Source organism: Mya arenaria, chromosome 1 (genome assembly GCF_026914265.1).
Source record: "Mya arenaria isolate MELC-2E11 chromosome 1, ASM2691426v1".
In the NCBI taxonomy this organism is placed as follows: domain Eukaryota; kingdom Metazoa; phylum Mollusca; class Bivalvia; order Myida; family Myidae; genus Mya; species Mya arenaria.
Window position 1 is genome coordinate 54,978,613 of NC_069122.1, and position 17,202 is coordinate 54,995,814.

General features: G+C 33.4%; 2 protein-coding genes across 2 annotated transcripts; one reads left to right on the top strand and one right to left on the bottom strand.

Annotated features, from left to right (window-relative positions):
- Nucleotides 1–364: 364 nt before the first annotated feature.
- On the top strand, nt 365–9,850 carry LOC128228756 (aminopeptidase S-like). The gene is made up of 9 exons (XM_052940256.1): nt 365–586; nt 3,263–3,441; nt 4,114–4,222; nt 5,426–5,554; nt 5,900–6,072; nt 6,584–6,713; nt 8,084–8,224; nt 9,019–9,162; nt 9,456–9,850. Exons 1-9 carry the CDS (start codon nt 544–546, stop codon nt 9,530–9,532), a joined length of 1,125 nt encoding a protein of 374 aa, XP_052796216.1. The 5' UTR covers nt 365–543; the 3' UTR covers nt 9,533–9,850.
- Nucleotides 9,851–10,217: 367 nt separating this feature from the next.
- Nucleotides 10,218–16,107, bottom strand: LOC128228061 (O-methyltransferase MdmC-like). Its single transcript, XM_052939123.1, has 6 exons — nt 15,994–16,107; nt 12,797–12,929; nt 12,119–12,235; nt 11,791–11,879; nt 10,897–11,055; nt 10,218–10,283 (listed from the first exon to the last, which is right to left on the bottom strand). The coding sequence occupies exons 1-6, from the start codon at nt 16,105–16,107 to the stop codon at nt 10,218–10,220; spliced, it is 678 nt and encodes a 225-aa protein (XP_052795083.1).
- Nucleotides 16,108–17,202: the final 1,095 nt, after the last annotated feature.

A 17,202-nucleotide genomic window follows, 5' to 3' on the forward strand; every position in this document is an offset into this window, starting at 1 on the left:
ATTAATTTGTCATTTACCATCATGCTTCAATAAACCTTGGGCGGTCCCTGTGGTTGTTTTTCACGGGGACTCTTAGCTTTACTGTGCTACATATCAGCACCTTATTAATACACACATGATCGTGAATCATAATGGTGAAAACCCGCATAAAACCCTGTTCATGCATCGCTTTCAGCGCTTTGATTAAGAAAGCCCAGGAGTTCCTATACTTAACCGACAGACCCGATCGACTATGTGTCCTTTCTATCGAAAGGCTAATAAAAAGCAATAGATGATGAAGGACCATTAAAATAATTCAGTTTACTTATAATTTCTGAAAATGTTTTTTGCTTCTTAATACATCATACTTAATTCTAGCTACGCGCATGTGCATGTAACCTCAAGTGTCAAGTATCATATACGATTTTTGAAAATCTCGAAGTTTCTTTTTTCAGATCAGGAATATATTGTATTTTTTGGAAAAGTATAAACAAATGTAATACCTAACCAGCCTCATTCTCTCGCTTGGGCTTAACATTTAAAGATCGACACACTCAATTCACTATGAAATTATTTACGGTGTTAATAGGGATATTCAGCATTTTCTGTGAGTATATTTCAATACGAATAAGATAATGATGTATATGTTAAACAGAATGTAAATATATTTATATAAGGATTAAACATCAATCAATATTCAATTTGTATACGTTGGCTTAGTACACACGCATTGTACACGTGCAACGTATTGTTTGCTTTTCTAATTAATATAATTGTTCAGAACACTAATGGATACAACTAAATAAGATCGCACTTTAGTTCAAGGAGTCTACTTAGCTCGTGCACATTGTTGGCGATTTTGCTAAATCACTGAAAATCAGAGGTCAAAATGCTCGATGCACAATTATTTTTATTTAAACAAAATAATTTGGTTAAAATATTGCCAAGGATTTAAATTGGTTTGTCAGCTCAGTTTTACTTTGAAAACATTTATTCTGTCAAAGAAAAAAAAGATGAAAATGCTGTTACATTTATAATTTAAAGTAAAATGCCTACATTAGATTGTGTTTTAAAATATAATCATTTGTTTCTCGTACATGCCCATCATAAGTAAAAGTAAAGACAGTAAAATGTCACTGTAAGCGAAGACAGACAGTTAAAGGTCACTGTTAGATAAAACAGACAGTACAGAGTCAATATTACTGTTAGCGAAGACAAACAGTAAAAAGTCACTGCTAGCGACGACAGATAGTTAAAGGTCACTGTTAGCTAAAAAAGACAGTACAATGTCACTGTGAGCTAAGACAGACAGTTGAAGGTCACTGTTAGATAAAACAGACAGTACAAAGTCAATATTACTGTTAGCGAAGACAAACAGTAAAAAGTCACTGCTAGCGACGACAGATAGTTAAAGGTCACTGTTAGCCAAAACAGACAGTAAAATTTCACTGTTAGCGTAGACAGACAGTAAAATATCACTGTTAGCGAAGAAAGACAGTATAAAATCACTGTAAGCGAGGACAGACAGTTTAAGGTAACTGTTAGCTAAAACAAACAGTAAAAAGTCGCTGTTAGCGAAAACAGACAGTATAAAGTCACTGTGAGCGAGGACAGACAGTATAAGGCACTGATAGCTAAAACAGACAGCAAAAAGTCACTGTTAGCGAAGACAGACAATAAAAAGTCACTGTTTGCGAAGACAGACAGTTAAAGGTCACTGTTAGCTTAAACAGAGAGTAAAAAGTCACTATTAGCGAAGACAGACAGTACAAATTACTGTAAGCGTAGACAGACAGTAAAACTCTTTAGCGAAGACATACCATAAAAGTAACTATTCGTGTAAATATATAAAAATGTCACTGTTTGCATATATTTACTTTAAAGTCCTTTTTCGAGTAAACAGACCGTCGAAAAGTAAACAAACACACAGTTAAAGGTCACTGCTAGAGTAAAGAGAACGTAACAAGTTGTGACATTGCGCTTTTGGGTTGAATGTTTACTACAAATCATCAATATGAGCTGAAGAGTCAAAGTAAACATGTAATTGACACCACGCCGATAGCGACAAGTTAACAAAAATGACGTGTCTTTTGATCAAATAACAAATAAAACATATCTGTTTTTCGTCCTTTCTTCGTTAAGAATCACATGTTTTATACATGTTAAATTAATGATTATAATTGATAAAATTACCTAAATGATTCCTTAAATGCATTAATATACATATTAAAGGAAATGCAAAACTGCGTCACTTACAAAGATAAAAAACTTTCTATACGTATATACCTTTTAAGTTATATGATATTAAATCTTTAAATTAAATTTCAAAAGATGCAACTCAAATCATTTTAAACTGAGTTGTCTTTTCATGTATAAACAAACTTATGCAAATTTATATGCTTCCGATTTAAAACAACCGAAATGAGACAAATTTTAAAATAAAAATAAATCGTAAAATATCGTCAATATTATACACTTAATTAAGTCCATGTATACTTCTTTGATATTTATAACTTTAAGACTAACGAAAAGTATAAATATATTATGTACAATTACATTACCAATTAATACATTTGGAAGTTAAATTGTTAAACTTAAAGCTCATTTTGTTTTCAAACAAATAAATCAAATGCATAATTTGAGCAATATTAAGAAAAAATGTCAGTATTTCGGTTTTCGATATTTGGCTGAATTTTCTCTCTGTTATGAGGAACACATTATGTATTAAATACGTAAAAACGAAATGCATTTTGGTGTATACGTTTATTCATACTCGCTATCGGGGAATGCCTATTCAGAGAGTGTTCCGATAAGAGTACTAGTCATATTAGGTTATTGGAGCATAGTGCACAGCCAAAATGTAACCCAGATTAGAGCTACCCTCGTGTGCATCAGTATATAGCACTGATACGGGACCCCATTAATGTAAAAACAAATCACAGCAAATGCAATCTTTGATTTCGGTACATTTAGGACAATATACAATACCAAAGTAGTTTTGAGTTATAAACTTTTTTTAAAATTTAACATTATATCCTTCACAACATGTTTTGGTGTAATACGATGCTGAGCAAAATTTACAAAGGAATATTTTAAAGCGTTTTTTTAAGTCTATGAAAAGTATTTCGACATATTGCAAATTGTTTGTGTCTAAATGTAACAGACTATCCATTCCTTTGATTCTTTGATACAGATGTATATTACGCACGTTTAGCGCTAATATTGAAAGCATGGTGTAAGGGCATGAACATTGTGACATTTATCTTTTGATATGTTTTTTCAGATCAGGCAACATTGGGTGCGGATCTTGGGTACATCCGGTCAACGCTGACTCAGCACTTTTCCGATGCACGACACCATGTTTCTAATCCGGCTTACAAACGTCAAGCTGTCCAATTCATCTACGATGAATTCCAGAAACATGGACTGAATACGAATTACCACAATTTCACCTTTCGTGAGGTACATCATGATGATAATACTTCTCTTTTAGATATAGATTTTAGATATAGATGATAATTCTTCTCTTTTAGATATATTTATATTTCAACAGTTGGGCAGCTAACATAGTATTTCAAGGTTATGAAACATTGAATTATCGTGGCTTGTCCTCCGACAAGAACCACGGAATGAATGTAAGTAAGTTGCCTGTCAATCACCTTTGCGAAGCTGCTGTTTTGGTGGGGAAAATGCCTGTCTCTTTAATAGAAACAGGCATTGTGATGGAGTTTGTTTAACTGCTTGACCAGCACGTTTTGCTCACTTTATTTGCAAACAGCAGTAATTATAATGTTTATGTCGTGGCAATGTTATCTAAAATATTGTTCAGATGACATTCAATTGTTAACTGGTTTGTTTCAACATTGATGTTATAAAAGTAGACAAATAAAAGCTGAAAACCTTCCACATAACAAAGAATCATAGAAGATGAAGACTTCTTGGAACTTCAAAGACTGTTTAAATAATTACAAAACGGAACAACGATCGGTCTTTCCTACATTACTTTCACATGTTAGTAAAGCAATTTCAGAATGAATACATGGCAGCACAATATGAGAGCTACTTTCGGTACGTACGGTCACGCCGTGTTTTAAAGATAAGTAAATGACGTTTACCTCTTTGTCATGGTTTCAGGTTTCCTATACGAATGTGATAGGGGTTCTTAAAGGCGAAAGGTTTGGGACGTATAAGGATGAAATTGTCGGTGTTGGAGCGCACTATGATACTGTCGATATTACAAAAGGTGAGAGTGAATAATAAATTGGGAGGTTGGAAGCCCATTTTGTATCGGATTATTTCATTCTGGCGTTTGTTTAAAAGCACGATGTTGATCACGCGTATAATATACATTACAATTATTTGGTGATGATAGATAACAAATGGTATCATGTTACATTGAAATGGGAATTTTACAAGCAGTTTACTTAGTCACAAACATAGTTTAGCCATATCTTAATGGCAATCCCAACTGAATGCCACATACAAGCATAATATGATTCACCCTTTTGATATTTAACCTAAATGTGATTTTTTACAGTTGTCTAGTAATAAACGTCATTGCTCTATAGCAACACAGGTAAACAAATTTTTTAAGACAAACTTTTATATCAGCACCGTTAAACGTGTATAAACCATGAGTTAAGATAAAGGTTTAAGTATTTTCGTGATATTGGCCCCAGGAATCTGCCGACTTACAGACACGGTTAGTATGTTAGTCCGCCTAATGCATATTCTAGATAAACGGAAATATAAGATAATTAGTAAGACAGTGTAGCATGTATATTTATTTTAAATTTAGTTCTTCAGAAATTGTTTAACCGTCTGGTTTCATTGGTGACCTAGATGCATTAAAATAAACTAGTTTTTATTCACATGTTAGTTTTAGAATGTATTCATTAGGATTTGTTTGGAATGATCTTGATTTTTCTATATAACATAGAAAAGAGATCCATATAGACATTTGGAGAAAGCTCCTCAGGATTTTATAGTAAATCATTGAACATTCTATTGTTGTATATAAGGGCAAACTTCTCTGACTATTGGTCTTCAGAAAAATAAAAGTTTTTATGAAGGTTTTACCAGATCTAGAACATTTTCTAAAATTAGGGATTTAATTAAATTTTTCTGTGAAAATAACATTTCAACCTTTGGAAATTATTCTGAAAGTGTTGTTGGATTTAAATACTATTTTAACTCCCAACGGAATAACATGATGGTTTTTAGAACGGAAATATAACATAGACGACTGGAATAACACCGATTTCGAATTTGATTTTTATATCTGTGATATTTCATACATTTTAGTCGCAAAGGTATCATTGTATAATGATTTTAAAAAAAAACACACAAAAATAATGACGTTGACTGCCTGTTAGGCCTCAATGTAAATCAAAAAGCGTATGCAAACACTTTGGAAAAACTCAATTTCTACTTCTTATTTTTGAAGGGGTTGACGATAATGGGTCCGGTGTAACGGCAATGTTAGAGTCTCTCAGACAAATTGCTGCGGGCAACCAAGGTGACAATCGCCGCAAGAATACCATCATCTATATGGCATTCGACCACGAGGAATATGGTAAGTGTCGAATGTACGTATGTAGTTACTAAATACTGTATACATAAAACCTGCTAACTTCAACGTAATTTGAAAATATTTCACAGATTCAGAACCTAGGTTCGTGCTATATCTTCGAGTATATCAAATAAAATATCAATTAATTTTAAATACCGCTTTATCGTCCAATGACTTCAGAATTCAAGTTGTTGGAAATAACCGGATAATAGGGTTTGATGGGACTCTATCTCCGCCTATGTCGTATTGGTAAAACGAGAATTTATCATTGTATGTGATATTTACAGGCGACGAACAACTATCTATAAATCATTTTAAAGTATGTTATATTTTCTCTATTATCCACAGGGCTCACCGGAAGCAGGTTGGCAATTGACGAATGGTTACTGCCCTGGCTAACGAAGAACTATGGGAAAGATTTGGAGCTACTAAAACCAAACGGAATTATCGTTCTTGATACAGTTATGAACTACAACTCTTCCACACAATCACAAGTGATTCCCCCAGAGGCTGAGCAGATTGTGAGACTTAAATTGTCATTTTTATTACTTGATGAAAATTAAATATTCAGAAAAACAAGTTACTGTTAAGGACAAGCAAGTCATATTATTTTTGATAGTTTGATAAAGGGAATATGCCATGCAAGATATTAGCTAAAACGTATGGAAATATTTGAACACTTTTTTGTGAGAAAATCCGGGCAAAACGCATACACCTGATAGAAACAATACTTTCGTGAAAAACTACAGAATTAAGCTAAGTTTAAACATAAGCCCCGTTTTATGGCACATGGTAAACGCCAAAGACATAGAACACAAAAACAAAAAATCACAAACAAGAAACATGGAACAACAGCACTTTTGCATATTCAAGAATATCTCTGAGATATTATACTATATAGTTAATGACTAACTTCTGTGATCTCCGGACAAAACTTAGAGCTAATAGAAACAATACTTGTATTTTTAAAAACATTGACTGAGATGTTCAACAATAGAATTACTAATGACTAACTTCTGTGATCTCTTTTAGTTCCAGCTTTACTTTCCTAAAACGGTAAAGAGTATCGCTTCAGACCAGTTCAAGGGAGATTTTCTAGCAACTATCTTCAGGCAAGATCTTGATGGAAATCTTGCATCTACTTTCAACAGCGAGTGGCTTGGTAAGTTCTGCAGTTTTTTCTGTTGAGTAAAATATGATGCCTTCCATCTAGCATAGTCGTATACCCACGTGCGACCAAATCTGTTTCCCTCCAATCATCGGAGTGGCACAAAGTAGGTCAGTCATGGGTTTTCGACGATGTTAAAATATAGACCACTTCTTGAGTAAAGTCCGTTGGTCTAGAAGAAATGGGAAGACTAAAATGATTTTTAAACGCCTTCACTCATTCAGATCTACTTACAGAGGCAACGAAATGTTATAGAAAATGGTTGACATGTATTCATATATACACCTATCCGTTCAGTTCGCAGAATCGTAAGGAGATGTATCAGTATTCGGTACGCATAAGTATATTGTCGCTTACACATCGAATCCGAAATTGCCAGTTGTTGTTTTACAAAATAAAACTCATATTTGTGCTATTTCTCGTTTAAATAGATGCACTTTTATTCTAAAAAGTGAGTGGAAACTTGCCACAAGTGTAACTTGATGTTTTTGATTTTATGGACACGGGGCATTATATACGTTTGAAGATAGTTGAATGACAGTAAATATACCGGGGTTTTGTGGAGAAAATTGTATTGTTGTTTTAGGGTTTTATCTTACGGAACTGCAACTAACATTCCCCATGTTGAATAGGTTGCTATTTAATCTTTTTTATCTAGAAAATTGTTAAAAGCATTTCAGCAAGTGCTTCGAGTTTAAACTCATAACTTCCTGTTGTTTGCACTTTGTTTGCTCTATAATATTCTGCGATGAAAGGCTTTCATGCTTTAAAACATGGTTTTGAATTGATAGGTATGACCGGCTATTATAATATTTTAGATCACTGTAATTAGATTATTAAATAAGTCATCCATAGTTTCTTACTCTCTTTTCTTACTTATAATTAATTGATTAGCTCGTCTGTTTTACGAAGCCTTGGTGTCGCTGTCATTTGGATCACCAGGGACGTCGGGGATTTGTAAATTATATAGCCTTGGCCCTTCCCTAAAACAGTACAAGAACAATAGAGATGAATCTTGGTACACATGAGACGATATGCACAAATTAAGTGAGGTCAATAACTCTGGCTTCCTGTAAATTGAGTTGTGCCCATTATTCTAATGTAATATAACGGACGACGAGGGTTACCGTTGGTTTCGCGGTGCTCCTGTTTTAGTATCATTGTTTGATCTCTTCTTTAAATATTTAAAGATATGATGTATTTGTGTCATACAGCGCTCTTGCCACTTTTTTGGATGGGCAATTTCAAGTGGCGCATGTCTTTATTAGTTATTATTCAGTTGTACCTGTCATTTTAACATTGTACTTACTGTGAAAATAAAACAACACCACTTTTTTCTCATGTATTTCTTCTTATGTCTTTAGGCGAACCCCAACCACAGTTCGAAATAGAGATGTTTGAGATTGCTATCGATGCCGACGTAAACTTGTTCGGCCATTTCTTGCGCAGCGATCACGCCAACTTCTGGAAATCACCCATCCCAGCTATCTTCATCACGGACTCTGGTAAATCTCAAATGTTCTTATCTCTTTGAAATTCAGTATGCAAATCAGAATATGATAGTTGTGTTAAAATGTAGAATTTGATGCATGGGTGCTTAAATAGTGGTTAATTGACTATAATATGATCCGTGAGTCCGTAAACAAGTTCATAGCATGCCCGCCCAAATGTCACGAAAACACACATAATATATTGACTCATTTTAAAAGCTCATTGTCATATAATTATATGGATAAAAAGAGTTTGTCAAGATTGTTTAAAAAATAGTGCTAGAGGAAAAACAGTACTTGAGTTTTTACTCAAGTAAATTTTGTGCTTTAGAAATACATTTTTGCAATATTGAAAATAATGCATATCAACATGATGCGCAAGTGAATGCGTTTCTTAAAAGAGAAAAACATAAGTTATTTCGAACTATGTCATGCTTTTATATTGAAAAAATGAATTTAGCTTTAGTTTAAAATAATGGCTTTTAACATTTTCGTGATGCTGGGACCAGATATTTGGCTTCTCTTCTGAGTTACTTCCATAGCGGGTTTCCACACGGTGCCTCTCTCGCTTTTCATTTGCGTAGCAATATTTTGTCCTTTTCATATCAAAGATGCCTATAATACGAGTCAACATATTGTATCATTTTAGAACAATCTATATCACGTACTATTTAGATTTTAAATAGATGTGATTGCGTTCCAAAATGCAAGGTCAAGATGTAGCGCATAGAATTGTTAGATATCAGTAGTATAAATAATGCGTTGACATTGAGATACACTTTTAACCCTGATTTCTGTTTTTCCTCCAGCTAATTTTCGCGGTCAGATGCAGCAATGCTACCACAATGCTTGCGACAACTTGGCCAACATACTCACCGATAACAACGTGCAATTCCTTGGAAAAACTGCGGATACCATTGCCGCGACCCTGGACAAACTGGCAGATGACACCGGTAAGACACACACAAATCGTGTTTTGTCTGTTCAGTTTATACTGTAAGTTTAAACACATTTGAAAGTTATGTGGAGTGTTAAAATTCTATGTACTTACAATTTTAAACTATTTAGTGCCGCCAGTCTTTAAAATGTCAAATTTCTACACGCAATGTATGACTAGTGATATTCTGCTTATTGTACTGGTAGGTTGGATGTTAACATATGCTGTAATAATCACTGTAGAACGTGTTATATTACAATATTATATTTTATTAAGAAGATTTTCGAATAACTGTTTTGTTGTATGTAGGCACGAGTGGAGCATCCAGTGTGTGTTTCATCTCCGCTCTGTGGCTTTCGATTGGACTTATGCAGATAATTCCTTAAATACAACATACTAACTGATGAGTGAATATGTGTCTAGTGCGTTTGACACAAATATTGACTATTCGGACAATATGACAATCTGAATTAATTCAATTATAAAATGATTAAAGTAATGTTGTTACAGTTCGATTACTTCCGTCAGGTTTACATATTCATTAAACATTTGTTAATATGATTTTCATTGTACTTTATAATGCTTTCAGTTACTCTTGTTAATGTGTTGATTTTAAAGTGATTTAATTGTATACGAAAAGATAGCTTCATGTCGATTTATTTCATTTAATATATGTGTTACTTGCCTTTAATAAATTCATATATAATCAATTAGTTTATTATTTTGCATATGGTACAATAGTTTAAAAGGTCATGTTACGAAGTACTTTTTGTTCATTTTTGAGTATTTATTTCGACGTACAAAAAGCAATATAGATTTGAATGACACATTCAGCCGAACAAATAGAGGATATGTTCGGAATTAATTGCCGATAAGAAACGATTTTAATACGAAGGAATATGAAATATTTGATATTAAGAGCATTGTATTTCTTTGCTTTGACTCTTAATCTATATCATTTTACACATTGAGGATGATTCTTGGACTACTAAGCCGTTCTTATTTTTACTCGAGTGTAAAACATTTGCAAACACATTGTTCATACATTCTCTCCCATACTGAAACGATTCCCTAGCTCACAAACATGTCTTTCATTCTTCGAACAATCAGTGCTCCGTCCCGTATTGGAACTAGAACCTGCAAATAGAACAGACAAATCAGAGCGCAGCAGAATAAATGCAACGCACAGTTACTTGTCGGTGTGGGTTTTTTTGTAATAAAAATGCGCTTAACTCATCTGCTGTCTACGCTAAAAGTGTAAACTTTACTATACACATGCCTATTGTTTATCGCAACGTGTGAATTACATTCAATTTGAAAATTAGAGCTTATAATTTTACAATGGTTATTGATTATGCATTACGACAATACCGACACCAACACTGTGACATTACCTCGACTTGTGGTCTTCTTTAAGATGATAACAACACGTAACAAAGTAATAAACAGTGAATTAAGAATAAGTAAAAAACACTTACATGCTGTGAAAGCGTATTGGTCAATAGTCATAAACGGAAAATAGTGTGATAATCATAATCGTGTTTTAGTAGATTATGATGAAATTAACAATACAACTGTACCGTCAACAAAATTTGTATCATTACCATCACATTAGTACGATAAAGCATATGATACCGAGGTATTATTAAATATTTAAACTTATATCAATGAAAGTAACGATAATACCCTATAAAGGTGAAGCATATACAATGGAATAAACAAAACCTACAAAAACAATTTTATAAATTACCTTGAATAGGTCAGCCCTACTGTTGATGTACTCATTAGTCACCCGGATTGCCAAGCCGTTTTCATTTGTCGATTCCGGTCGGTAGGCGTGGCCATACATAAACGCGTTATCAAGAACGACTGTTCCTCCAGGTGCTAACATGTCGCTATCGATAACTGTCTGAAATTATGATGTCGTATATTTCACAGGTAGGCGTGGCCATACAAAAAAGCAATGTCAATGGCTAGGTCGCCAACATTTGCCAAAGTATTTTATCGAAAACTGTCTTAACATGAGAATAAATTTGATTACGGACAGTCGGTTGAACCTTACATACATTCGTTTTGATAAAGTTGTTGCAACCAAAAGCAAGGATATCCAAATCTACCAATGCCTAAAAGTTTAATTATTGACAGTAAAACTTTGATTATAGAGACATTTGAAAGGTAGGGTCCGGTGGGCAAATGCAGCCGTACATGAATGCAGATGAAGAAAGATAGTTCTTCCGGACGTTCAGCGTGTCAATACACACGGGGTTCAAAATGCGCTTTTCGAGATGACTGCAAAAGAGCACTTCTAACATAAGTAACGACCAGCTTTTCAAAAAAGCTTTCGAATAACCGTATAATAAGAACAAAATAATAAGCTATTTCTGGCTGTTCAAATTGCTCTCTATGTACTTTGTAACTCTTGTGTTATTGTTTTTCGGCATTTGCATACCAAATCACAGTTATGTTTGCAACTTATAAATGAACAATTAATTGTGCGCAAACTTGTAAGACAGCACTGAGTAATCAGTATACTATAAAACAAACCAATGTCTGTGTTAGTATGTATAGATACATGAATACGTGAATCAAATAATGTTCATGATTTGATCTCAATACTAAATATACATAAATATATACACAGTACCTTAAAGTAGTCAATATACACTGGCTTATCAGCATCAATGAAAACGACGTCAAACTGTTGGCGTTCATCAGCTAGCGTTGTCAATGTGTCTTTTGCTGGGCTAAGTACATGTGATACACATCGAATCGTTTAAAAATGCTAACACAAATGTAATAAATGACTTTTTGTTATTCGATTTGATATGATGTTAGAATAAAATTAAACAATTAAAAACATGCGATAAAGCAATACAACATTTAATAAACACAATACCATCCGTGAAACATTAATATTATAAATCATGAAATCGTGGTACAAATTAACTACGGAATTTATACGTACAAAAAACTAATCGACGTACCATCTTTAACGTTTATTTTCTTCCCATGTGGTGATTTATCGGAAAACGACTTTGCAAGCATCTCCAAAAATGGATCGATTTCGCAAGTGACCACCTCGCCATTTTCTGGAAATACATCTGCACATGCCAAAGCCGCATAGCCGGTAAACATACCAACTTCTAGAACACGTTTGGCTTTTGACATGCTCACAATGTTTTGTAGAAATGAGCCTAAAAAGGTCACATGGATTAAAAGTTAATAGTTCCAATTTTAAGTCAAACAGCTTTGTTGTTTTTCCCCTAGAAATAACATTACCGTCGAACATTATACAAACAACTTACTCCCATCATCAAAGTGCTGGAATTATTTGAAGCTTATCACCCGGTTACTCTCCTTAAATAATAAACCATTTGCCGCCTATTGCGATATGTTATCCAACGTGGTAGGTCCCCTATATACATTTTTAAAAAATAGGACTATCAACTCAATCATTGCCTTCTCAACTCCAGACATCATAATTATGTGAATTCATGTTTCACAATCTGTTCAAAGGGACACACCATCACACTCGACTACATCTATTTTTCAGCACCGACAATCTAGGTTTGGAGCTTTTTGTAATCGCGAAATCGTGCTATATATATGGAAAATGCAAAAAATAAAACTCCCAACCCTGCCCTACATACTACCCAGACTCCCAGACATCATAGGTTTTCCCCTCCTCGTAAGCCTGCTTGAAGGGAAAGGACAGTGTGCTCGATTCGATTGTTGCCAGGGTCCTACTTTGGAGCTAACATTGTTTCTGTACTTGTCCCGGGCCTAAAGAGTAGTACATGCGTATAACATATGTCTGAAATGACAATCAAAAACGATTTTGTATTCCTGTTGTCCTTGCAAATAATCAACACAAGCATGCTTTTATACACCATCTAACGCTTCTAATATACATCTAAATGATAGACACTGCTAACTGCCAATGTTTACTGTAAATTATCAAGCGCTTTCATGTATACCGACATATAATCAACTCTACAATGCATACTTGTAAACATTCAAAATCACCATGTCTACTTACAAGAAACCATTTTTTTTCTAACAGACCATGTATGATTAATGTTACAAAAGCTACACTATGAACTTTACCATTGCTATTTGAAAAGAGTTAACACTATCATGTCTACTTCCAAATATTTAACACTACCATGTCTACTGGCATAAAGGTAATATTATCATGTTTCCTTGCACAAAATTTTCAATACCACGTATATTGACAACAAATTAATGCTAACATAATACTGTTTTGAAACGAATGTGCACCAAGGTAATATATTAGAAGATGAATTTCGTTTCTTGATTGAAGGCGACCTATATACAGATATAAGAACTAAATATAGTCCACGGTTTATCGCACACGTCCACTTTAGAGTTGTTGAACAAAGAAAACATTGTTATTTAAAGAATCTTTCGATTCTCAATTACAATACAGATGATTGACTGTTAAATTGTAAGTGCTATCAAAAAGAGTATGTCTTGTTAAGATTATTACGATATATGGCCGTCCCTGAATCATATGAGAATACTACTAACTCCTCACCACAGATCTGTCTCAATGTGCATACCTGTTAATACATGAAGAATCGCCTAAAAAGTATGGTCATTGGTTAAAACATCCAATTCCACCAATGTAGATATACTGTCATTTTGTTTTATACAGTTTGTGTTGCTCTGTTTGTTCTGTCTTCTATCCAATAATTAACGCTACCATGTTTACTTGCAAATAATTAACATAATCACCTATTTTTGTAATTAATTAACAATACCATGTATACAGCCATATTACTAATACAACCATGTCTAAATAATAAACACTACCATGTCTCTATGATGTCTATTGAACAATTTAAAAGACAGTTTATGATAGTTTACCGTCCAGTTTTGAAGAAAATATACCATAATGTCATGTGACCATACATTTTTATAGCTAAAAAAATGCTAAACAATCAACCTTTTGGTTGTAAAAAATCATAGCTTAATTGGACTTATTCATAAAATGTACTCTTAAATATGTGAAGAAACAAGAACACTATGTGGGTGGAAATGCCCTTCCAAAAATGTCAAAGTAAAAGTTCTCAACTAATGTTATTATAACATGTAAAAAACCTGTAGACGCGATCTGTTAGGGCGAGTGGCGATATATGTCGATGTTACCGGATGTTACCCGAGTTGTTTTACATGGCTAATACCTAACTGGCATAAAAAAACTGCCATGTCTACTGGCAAATAATTAATACTGGCATGTTAACTGCCAAATATTTAAAACTGCCATGTCAACTGGCAAATAATTGAAACAATAATGCCAACTGGCAAATAAATACCATTAGCATTTATAGTGGCATAGAATTAGCATTATCATTGCGATTGGTCAATATTTAACAATACTGTGCCTACTGGCTGGCCATATTCCAACTGTCTTTTACGTTACTGTGAGGACTTTCAAGCAAGACAATAAAACACAAATTAAATAACTATTTGCAGTTCGTTTGTACAATCGTAATAACCAGTTTAAAGTACTCGTAAGATCTTGGGTGTCGACTGTACATGTATCTATACACCAATCTATCTAAAGAACTCAGTTCAAATGAAACAATGAGAACTACAGGGACATGCCCAGAAGCCAAACAATCATGTATAAACCCTATTCAGATGCACAAGGCAACGGCCTGAACGACGTTGAACGAGAGAAGCTAACGTACCACGTACATACAAACAAACACTAAATATGCAAATTTCGTCTAATGCAATCATTTACAACATGTCTTGAAAGCGACAGGGACAATAATCGCTCATGTAAACTGATATCCTCGCCTTGATCAGAACAAAAAACTCATGTATAAAGGTCAAGATAACTGTGGTGGATATACGCTTGAAATGTATCTATCAAGGTCGTATTATTATCATAATTGTTGTACTTTGCATTAAAACAATCTAGTTATCAATTTAATGCTTAAATCGTCAATATCTTTAATAAGTCGTGATTTCCGTATGCCAGTTTAAGATAGGTTCTTTTGAATATATAGAGGGTATATGTTTATTTCAGTGTAAGATCGTATTTTATTTCACGAGTGTTATAGAAAAACATATTTTCACGAGTGGGAAATCTACGAGTGAAAATATAGTTTTTCTATGATCACGAGTGAAAACCAATTTGAACGATGGTATAATATTATATTTATGTTCGAACAGTTGTTTTCGTCTGTAATATGTTTGGTATGAAAGCAAATGTTCGAACATTCAGCTTCAAGATCAACAAAACGTTTGAAAAACGGGATAACCATTTTTCTAATACACGGTAAATTGTTAATTTCCAAATATATTTTTAATTAAACGTATGTAACATTTCTTTAAATTTCAAATATTTTATTTGCCAACATTTTGTGGTTCAAAGTAAAGTGTTCTGTTTTGATCAAGGGGAAGTATCTACAATGATTTTAAAAGTAGTTCTGAAAGTTGATTTTTAACTCCTTATTTTATAATGAAAATATCAAATTATTTTCACTGTTTTTATTTCATTGATAAAATTCCATATTTCATCGAAGAGCATGAAAGAAATGAACGTAATACCACCTCTGTCATATTATGGCAAATGTCTTACCTTACTTAAACTACACCCATGTTCAGTACGAGGTTATTAACTAAATCTTTATCTAAAAAATAAACTACAAGGCCGAATTTATTAATTATACATTCACGTTACACAGACAATGAGATTAACTTACAATTAAAAAACAAAATCCAAACAAGACAATACATGCATCTATGTTAACCCCATTCTTTGTGTACTTATAAAATTAAAGGTTAAATGATATATTTAATATAACAATACCTTTATGAAGTTGAGAGCCTTCCATTTAATCTCATGATCTACTCCCTTTTCATCACACAATTTCGCAGCATCATTTAACTCATGAATAACAGGATCTAGGATTAGACTTAACATTGTTTACCCAAATTACTATAAAGGTTAAGTGAACAGGCCTGCTACAAACGATGACGGGCGCTAAATGGCCTATATTGATCGAGATACAAGCAAAATGATGCTCAGGTACAGTAAATAGCATAGATTGCATAATAGTAAGTGTACGCTTCACATAAGCCTTACAGTCTTTTCAAAACGTTGCAGTTTTCAAGTGGTTGATTCTTTACTTTCTATAACTAATAACATTTTCTACTCTTTTTATAAACTACTGAACAGGCATATGATACTAAGTACAGTTTTTAGCTTATCCTGGTATGACAGTAAATGACAGTTGAGGTTTATTGTTTTGTACCGTGGAAAATAAATTGCGCAATCTTAAAGAACACTAATGATATCAAGAGTTCCGGTATACACACGAGAGCCATACACGAAATCAATATGTATTTTTTTCTTGACATATGTGTAATTTGTATTGAAATCGATATCACAGTTCTATGGTTCTCTGCTTTAGTAAATGATTATAACTAGCACTTGTTGGTTTGGTTTACAGTTGATTTTCAGCATGGAAATATTACAGTCACCATGACAGAGCGCTTGGGGTTTTAAGAGCGCCTAGTTTCTTAAATTGGTTAGATCAATGTACATCTGAATTGTTGAAATTTATTTTTATTTTGAGAACTTTTTAAAATGTAGTTGTGAAGTGCATTCATGTATATACGATACGTAAATAAAGTAATATTGATTATTATTGTATGCGGTGTAGTTCGAGTTGATAGGCAGTGATGTGAGGAAAGTGTAATGAACATTTGAGTATAAAATTCAATGAGTCAGTATGTGGTTATATATTATAAAAAGTTTAAGTTATTGACAGTTATGAATTTCGAGAATGACACATAATGCAAACGTGAGTTCAGCCGTCAGTCGATATTGAGATAAAAGTGGATTAGGTGATGCGGCATTAATAGAACGTGTAATGATATTTTGTGCGCACAGGAGCTAATAGTGTTTGGTGGATACTGAGTTAAACAGGACTAAATGCGAGGAATAGCAAAATAGTGTGTAAATAGTTGTTTGGTGCCCGATATAAATACTATCAGGTGGTGATATAATTTGAGT